General features: G+C 40.8%; 1 protein-coding gene across 1 annotated transcript in view; it reads left to right on the top strand.

Annotated features, from left to right (window-relative positions):
- Window positions 1-4365: 4365 nt before the first annotated feature.
- Window positions 4366-9066, top strand: part of plch1 (phospholipase C, eta 1) — a 134591-nt gene continuing 129890 nt past the window's right edge. Inside the window, exon 1 of the mRNA XM_060834159.1 lies at window positions 4366-4498. Coding sequence (XP_060690142.1) covers window positions 4420-4498 — 79 coding nt within the window. The 5' untranslated portion in view covers window positions 4366-4419. The remainder of the gene's footprint in view (window positions 4499-9066) is intronic.

Genomic DNA, 9066 nt, shown 5'->3' with positions numbered 1-9066 from the left:
TCAGACTGTAAACTTTTGCTATAAATTCTGTGTCTTACAATCTTATACTCCACAACCACCTGATGAAGAGCAGCGCTCTGAAAGCTAGTGTTTCCAAATAAACCTTTTGGACTATAACCTGGTGTTATGTGATTTTTAACTTTGTACACCCCAATCCAACACTGGCCTCTCCAAATCATGACTACCATCAACACCACTAACTGCCAGCTTAAAGTGGAGAGGATTTCCAAGAAGATTGCACATATTGCATAGACATCAAGTTTCTACAGAAATGCAATCAAGCAGGAAAGATCCCAGAAGGATTACAGGTCACAAACCCGCTCAAGTTGACGTAACAACAGACTACACTTTCCCACCATAGCTCTTGCAAACTCCTCAATCATCTCGTGCACCAACTCTACAGCTGGTGTCACAACCTTGAAATTAAGATGGAGTCCACATTCTCAGCCTGCACTCAGGATACAGCAGTACAGTTACGGGACATTGCCAAACAGGCAAGGCAAAACTACACCGCATACATGCTCACCAAGAATGATAAACTTGGCATCACCACCAGCAGTAGCCAAGGCCACGCTGGCACCACAGTGGTTAATGTTATCACCGTGGGGAAGTCAATCGTTAACTTATTGGGCCACCCCCTCCAACTGGAAGAGATTGAAGATCTTAGCAGGGGTCTCAATTTCTGCCCCACCACCAAAATGTACCTCGTTTTTGCAGCAGACACGGAGGAATTGATCAGATGAATGAGACTCCGAGAATCCTTTCAATATGCCAGTAATGATCCCAATGATCCCACCGATGAACTGGAACAGCCATCACGGGGATCTGTAGAGGAGCGACCAAAGAAAGAGTCAACTTGGACCCCACTGGAGGCCACTGCCCTGGGCTTGTCATGTATGCTCAAACCGTCAGGAAATATATAAATGCCAGGTTCATCAGCCGCACCCACAAGGTAGAGCAGGACATCACCCGATCACAGTGCAACACCATCCATGCCCTCAAAATCAATCACAACATTGTCATCAAACCAGCAGATAAAGGAGGAGTTATCGTCATTCAGAATAGAACAAACAACTGCAATGAAGTCTACTTACAACTAAACAACCAGGAACACCACAGGTAAATACCAGCCGATTCGACCAAAGAGCACACCTGTGAACTAAACACATTAATAAGGAATATGGATCCAGTTTTTCAGTGTTCCCTACACGGCCTCACCCCACGTATTTCTTGCGTCGGCAACTTCTACTATCTTCTGAAGATTCACAAAGCCAATACACCAGGGTATTCATCGTATCAGGTAATGTGACCCTGTGTGAGAACCCCTCTGCCTAAGTCGAAGGCATCTTGAAACCCATTGTACAGGAGACATCCAAGTTCTGTTGTGAAACTGCAGATTTCTTACAGAAATTCACAACCATGGACTAGTTGAACCGGGTACATTCCTCCTCACAATGGACTTTTCAGCACTGTACACCAGCATCCCCCACAATGATGGCATCGCAGCAACAGGCACAGTACTCAACACCAACAACTGCCAATCTCTGAGCACCCGTCCTACAACTCATCTGCTTTATCCTCAATCACATCATCTTCCCCCTTGACAACACATTCTTCATCCAGATACAAGGGACTGTCATGGGGACCAAATGTGAATTTTTTTTTTTCTCTCTACTATGGGCAATTTAGCATGGCCAATTCACCTGACCCGCACATCTTTGGACTGTGGGTTTTTTTTTAAATGTGCACGTCAATATGCCAACATTTTCATGCACAGGTTCAAACAAGACTTCTTTACTATGCAGGACCGCGAACCAGCACTATACACCAGGTAATTTGATGACATTTTCAGCCTCTGGACCCATGGTGATGAGTCACAGAAACAATTACACAGTAATATCAACAAGTTTCATCCCACCATCAAACTCACCATGGACTACTATCTAGTTCACAAATGTCCTTTTATGGAAGGAAATTGCCATCCGTACCTGGTCTGGATTACATGTAACTCCAGATCCACAGCAAAGTGGCTGACACTGAACTACCCTCTTGGCAATTAGAGATGGGCAGTAAATGCTGGCCTGGCCAGTGTCGCCCACATCCCATGAATGAATAATAAAAAAAGAGTCCTTGCTGAATGAAGACCATTCGGTAAGAATGGAATGGAAGTGCAATGGGCAGAGGAAAAAAAAGTATTCAAAGTTTGTGAGAAGATTTGTAGCTCGGGTGCTCGTTGTTGTGGTTCTGTTCGCCGAGCTGGGAATATGTGTTGCAGATGTTTTGTCCCCTGTCTAGGTGACATCCTCAGTGCTTGGGGGCCTCCTGTGAAGCGCTTCTGTGATCTTTCCTCCGGCATTTGTAGTGGTTTGAATCTGTCGCTTCCAGTTGTCAGTTTCAGCTGTCCGTTGCAGTGGCCGATATATTGGGTCCAGATCGATGTGCTTATTGATTGAATTTGTGGATGAGTGCCATGCCTCCAGGAGTGCCATGCCTCTAACCACGAAACGACACGACCAGCTATCCTTAGTAGCCACACACACAGCTGACAAGCAACATGAATTCGACTGGGACAACACTACTATTATAGGACAAGCCAAACAGAGATTATCCAGGGAATTCCTAGAGGCATGGCACTCATCCACAGATTCAATCAATAAGCACATCGATCTGAAACCAAGATACCGGCCACTGCAACAGACAGCTGGAACTGACAACCGGAAGCGACAGATTCAAACCATTACAAATGCCGGAGGAAAGATCACAGAAGCGCTTCACAGGAGGTTCCCAAGCACTGAGGATGTCACCTAGACAGGGGACGAAACATCTGCAACACAAATTCCCAGCTCGGCAAACAGAAAAAAAAAGTATCTTGATGAAATTTTGTGCCATCCATAGCCAGTTTAGTTATGAAGATCTATATGCAGTCTGGATCTGCACTGAAATAAATGACACTGCGTCTTGCTATAAACAAAACTATTGAGCAAACAAGTGGAAAAGTCACAAGTAGCAAAGTTTTCAATCAGAATTTAAGTTTTAGACTTTTAAATTTAACATATGCACAATATTATCAATAAATCTTTCACAAAATTTTCCCTTAAATTACTTTTAAAATGAAGTTGTGAAGACCGATATCGTCCATTCCCAATGTTCCAGGGATAGGAATGTCTAAAATGTCAGATTTTGGAAATGAGTAACAAGTATATACCATAATCACATTGTTCCAGTTATGTCATAAATCATAAGGACAGGCTTGAATGTTTTCTGAATCCATGGCTTTATATTTGTTCACTGATTCTGTTACTTTTTAATAACAATGCATGTAAGATTTCACTATTTTATATAACATTATTTAAATACAGCTAAAGGTTGTGACGTGCAATGTGATGAAATTACCATACATTAATATTACCGTTTAATTAACAACTGATAAAAATTACTTTGTATTTAGCATCACAGTCATAGAGTCATAGAGATGTACAGCACGGAAGCAGAGCCTTCGGTCCAACTCCTCCATGCTGACCGGATATCCTCACCAATATGATTATTGGACCATTAAGAGGATTGTCGATAATAGTATCACAGAATTTCAGATTACAATTTAAAGCTCAGAAGGAGGCCATTCAGCCATAGAGTTGGCACCAACATTCCAAATACAGAAGAACCTCGATTATCCGAAGGACACGGGCAGGGAGTATTTCATTTGGTTAGTCGAATTCCAGATAATTGAATACTGGATAGCATTGTTTAGCCAAGCATCGGGAACTTGCAATCTTTCCAGATAATCCGATATTCGGATAATCAATTGCCGGATAACCAAGGTTCCTCTGTAAACATTTCACTTAATGACATTATCCCTTTAACTCTGCACACTGTTCCTTTTCAAATAACTCCTTTTTGAATGCATCATTGAACCTGCCTTGACTAATCTCTCCCAGGTAGTGCATTCCAGATCCTAACTGCTCATTGCATGGAAAGGCTTTGTCTCATATTGGTTTTCCTTTTTTAAAAAAAATTATATTTGAAATATTGTTGTAGTAATGAGTAATCGGGTACTGTTTCAAAGAAGTAGTACAGGTACAATGAGCTGAGTGGCATCCCTGGCTGCAGTAAGATTTTATGATGCTATAGTTTTTTTTAATAATTATAAGTAACAATGTTAATCAGCTAAAAAATAGTTTTTTTTTAAACTTCATATTATACAAATAATGGTTCTGTGTCATTATTAAGAGGCGTATTTGATTTAAATTGAATTAAATTTTAGCTGATGAATTTAATTAATGCTTCCTGCTCTCTTATCCTTGTTCGCAGATTCAGGATGTTTGTTAATTTATGTGTATCCTGTTTTCCCTTTGCTTTGCAGTTTTATTATATTATTTTAGAGGAGGATCGCCACGTTCTCTGATTGTAGTTTGATTTACCATGACTTCTTGGGTGCCAAACAAAAAAAGTGGCCTTCAGTACTGCAGACACTTCCTAGCAGACAACTGTGTGTTCCATGGTAAGTTACCTTTTAAACAAAAAGTAAATAAATTCTTGCAAGTCATAGAACAATGCTTAAAGCCAAAGAACAGGTTCGTATAAAAATGGGGAAAAAAACTGCTGTACCATAAATATCAGATTATGTAGCATTTGCAAAGAAAGAATACAGCTTTACACTATTCATGTATGTTTCTTTTTAAGCAATATAAATGTAATACATAGGACTGAATGGATGATGTATGCATACAATAAAAATTTAATACAAAATTTCTTTGGGCCCCAGACCAGTGTATAAAAGCCAGATTATGTACTTCTTATATTAATATGAGGTGTGCAGTGCTGAATGTTTTTTTATTGAAGGGAGGTGGCCATCGCTTGTTTTTAATGTTAACGTAAAATTTTAGATCAACATTCCTGTTTAAAATATTTAAAATATTCCTATTTAAAGTAGGTTTTCACCTGTTTATCTTTGGATAACTTTGAATGTTAAAAACTGAAAATTTTTTTTTAGCGATTCTTAATAATCTTTATCTAGCTAAAATGTGGTGATGGGGTTTTAGGCTCCACCAGGTTCCCATATGAAGGTGGGAAGGTGAGAGGAAAATAAGCATGCAATGGCTCATAATTGCCCACAAATGGCAAGTCGTCGCATGAATTTATTAAAGGCCTCTTGATGATTGTTCTTGAAAGCTAAATGGGGTGTTCCAGGAGGCCTCTGGTACCCGAGGAGAAAGTGAGGTCTGCAGATGCTGGAGATCAGAGCTGAAAATGTGTTGCTGGAAAAGCGCAGCAGGTCAGGCAGCACCCAAGGAGCAGGAGAGTCGACGTTTCGGGCATTCCTGATGAAGGGCTTATGCCCGAAACGTCGAATTTCCTGTTCCTTGGATGCTGCCTGACCAGCTGCGCTTTTCCAGCAACACATTTTCGGCATCTGGTACCCCTATAGTACTGGGGACACCAGGGATAACTGGTGAGATAGAGATTCTCAATGGCAGACAGGAAGCTGCAACACTCTTGCCAGGTTTATAGGTAACCCTTGTTTGCAAGCAACCTTGCAGAAGGATTCTCCTCACACAGTAGTGGCCCAACTGCATTTTAACTGCAGGAGTATCCTGTCCTTCACCTATCTGCTGTGACAGCTGGCAGTTAATAAGCTGGAGGACCTTCAATTGGTCCTTCAGGTTTGAGCCTGCCAGTCACCCTTAATTGTGTTTAAAAAAACCTGTGGTTGCTTGAAATCGGAAACAAAAACAAAAATTGCTGGAAAAATTCAGCATGTATGGCAGCATCTGTGGAGAGAAATCAGAGTTACTGTTTCGGGTCTAGTGAAGGAAAGAGTCACTGAACCCAAAATGTTAATTCAGATTTCTCTCCACAGATGCTACCAGACCTGCTGAGGTCTTCCAACAATTTCTGTTTCGTGATCTTAATTGTATGGTGAACTCCCCACTCTGGACCATAATTCGACATTGGCATGGTCATCATTGAAAGTCTAAAGGTTTGGAGTGATATGGGCCAGGAACAGGCAGGATTTTTGTTTAAAGATTAGATTAGATTCCCTACAGCATGGAAACAGGCCCTTCAGCCCAACAAGTCCACACTGACCCTCCGAAGAGTAACCCACCCAGATATGTTTCCCTACATTTACCCCTGACTGATGCACCTAACACTAATGGCAATTTAGCATGCCCAATTCACCAATGCACATTTTTTGGAATGTGGGAGGAAACCGGAGCATCTGGAGGAAATCCACACAGACATGGGGAGAATGTGCAAACCCCACACAGACAATCACCCGAGGCTGGAATCGAATTCGGGTCCCTGGCATTGCGAGACAGCAGTGCTAACCACTGAGCCACCATGCCGCCCCACTAGGTTTAATTTGGAATTATGTTCAGCATGAACTGGTTGGGCCGAAGGGCCTGTTTCTGTGCAGTATGACTCTATCACTATGTATTAATTATTTAGAATCAAGTTTTTTTGCTTCTAAGGGTAGAATTGAAGTACATTTTAATCAGTTAAAGAAAAATAGGAAAATACAAAAGTTAATAGAGCAAAGTGACTTTGTAAGATTATACACTTTGTTATCAGAGTTTAAAGCTTTTAATAGTAAATAAAGTTTATTATTATGTGGATAAGATATGGCATTGGAATATCCTTAAACCTTACTGTTTTTCATCTTAATTCAGATAGGTTTTTTTTGAGTTCTGTAGCTGGTAACTGCTATGAAACAAGTAGTGATATTTTGAGTTTGGCAGCAATCTTGTGAAGAATGGCAGAGTTGTTCCTTTCTGATGAAGAGTTACTGGATTTGAAATGTTAAAGCTGCTTTCTTCTCACAGATGGTACCAGACCTGCTGAATTTTGCCAGCAATTTCAATTTTTGTTTCAGATTTCCAGCATCCACTGTTCTTTTGTTTTATCATATTGATCATATCTTTTCATGATTAACTTCAGTCTGCACTCCTGTTAGGCATTGGAGTAATGATAGCAATCGGAGCCAACAATTACTCTGCAATCCCTTTTCTTACATTATAATAGCCTTACATTGCAGCTCTGTGATTCAGCTTGATGGTACTGGTACCCTGTATTCCAGGGACAACCAAATGATGTGAAAATGGTTGCAAGATTGTCACTGGAGAAGGAATAAAATCAGTTTCTGAAGCATGTTCAGATGTTGGTCAGTGTCAGCCTGTTTAACAATAGAACTGATGTGTACATATCATTTTATCTCTGTCTGAATAATTAAACCCAGTGGTTTTATGTTATAATGATGTTAGACTGTGACATCATTTACTTACAAATTGGGAGCAGCTAATTTATTATGAATGAAAGCAATGTCAACAATTGTACTCTATTTGCGGTTAGGTGCATTCCATTATGCACAAACCATTTACAAACATGCAAGAATAGCTGGCATTCAAGATTCAGATGCTGTGCTTTTTGATAACTGTCAAGTTGTTGACATATTTGAAGCGATGAATGCCAGTGTCGACTTCATTGCAGTCAGCATGTCAAACACTGGTGCATGCCCATTTTTTTTCAAGCAAATTTTCTCGCTTGTTGTAAGACCATAAGACATAGGAGCATAAATTAAGCCTTTCAGTCCTTCAAGTCTGCTCTGCTATTCAATCATAGCTGATAAGTTTCTTACGCTAATTTTTTTAAGTTGAAACTGAAAAGTCTTCAACTTGAGTAGGAGGATTGGACATTTAATTTGCCTGCTGTGGATGTCTTCCTGGTGAGCTAGACATTTTCACATCCTCAAGTGTGGTATGAGAAGATTGTTCATCATCTGTCAATAAAGTCAAATAGGGCGATGGTGGCTCAGTGGTTAGCACTGCTGCCTTACAGCAGCAGGGTCCCAGGTTCAATTCCAGCCTAGGAGTTTGCATATTCTCCCTGTGTCTGCGTGGGTTTCCTCCAGTTTCCTCCCACAATCCAAAGATGTGCAGTTCAGGTGAATTGGCCATGCTAAATTGCTCACTAGTGTTGGTGTTAGGAGGGAAATGGTTCTGGGTGGGTTACTCTTCAGAGGGTCGGTGTGGACTGGTTGGGCAGAAGGACCTATTTCCATACTGTAAGGAATCTAACCTAAAATCGTACCATATCAGTTTTGTTACATCTGCTTTTCTCTCTGAACAACTTCAGGAAATGTTTCTTCAATGAACACAAATGGTTCCAACTGCTTATTCTTCCCAGTGAACCTTCTAGCAAATTTTGTTGATTTTTGTTATCTAAATGTTCTTCGTTGATGATAAAAAAAATTTCTACCACTTCTCTAAGAGTCACAGATTTCCTTGCTGTTGATAGTATGAAACAATTATCTTGTGCCAACATAGATAATGCTTTCTTCTTTTTCAATTCTGCCTTAGAACAAAGAATAAAGAAAATTTACAGCCCACGAACTGGCCCTTTGGCCCTCCAAGCCTGAGCCAATCCAAATCTACTATCTAAACCTGTTGCCCAATTCCTAAACATCTGTATCCCTCTGCTCCCCACCTACTCATGCATCTGTCCAGATGCATCTTAAATGAATCTACTGTGCCTGCCTCTACCACCTCTGCTGGCAACGCGTTCCAGACACCCACCACCCTCTGTGTGAAGTACTTGCCACATGTATCCCCCTTAAACTTTTCACTTCTCACCTTGAAAGCCTGACCTCTTGTTATTGAATCCTTCACCCTGGGAAAAAGCTTATCTCTATCTACCCTGTCTTATACTCTTCATGATTTTGTAAACCTCAATCAGGTCCCCCCTCAATCTCCTTTTTTCTAATGAAAACAATCCCAACCTACTCAACCTCTCTTTCATAGCTAGCACCTTCCATACCAGGCATCATCTTCACAAACCTTCTCTGCATCCTCTCCAAAGTGTCTACATCTTTTTGGTAATGTAGCGACCAGAACTGTACGGAGTATTCCAAATGCAGCTGAACCAATATCTTGTGCAATTTTAACATGACTTGCCAGCTGTTAGACTCAATACCCCGTCCAATGAAGGCAGGCATACCATATGCCTTCTTGACCACTTTATCCACCTGTGCAATGGACCTGCACTCCCAGATCTCTCTCCTCATCAACATTT

The sequence above is a fragment of the Hemiscyllium ocellatum genome, chromosome 13 (assembly GCF_020745735.1).
Source record: "Hemiscyllium ocellatum isolate sHemOce1 chromosome 13, sHemOce1.pat.X.cur, whole genome shotgun sequence".
Lineage (NCBI taxonomy): Eukaryota > Metazoa > Chordata > Chondrichthyes > Orectolobiformes > Hemiscylliidae > Hemiscyllium > Hemiscyllium ocellatum.
This window is presented reverse-complemented; position numbering and strand designations above follow the sequence as displayed.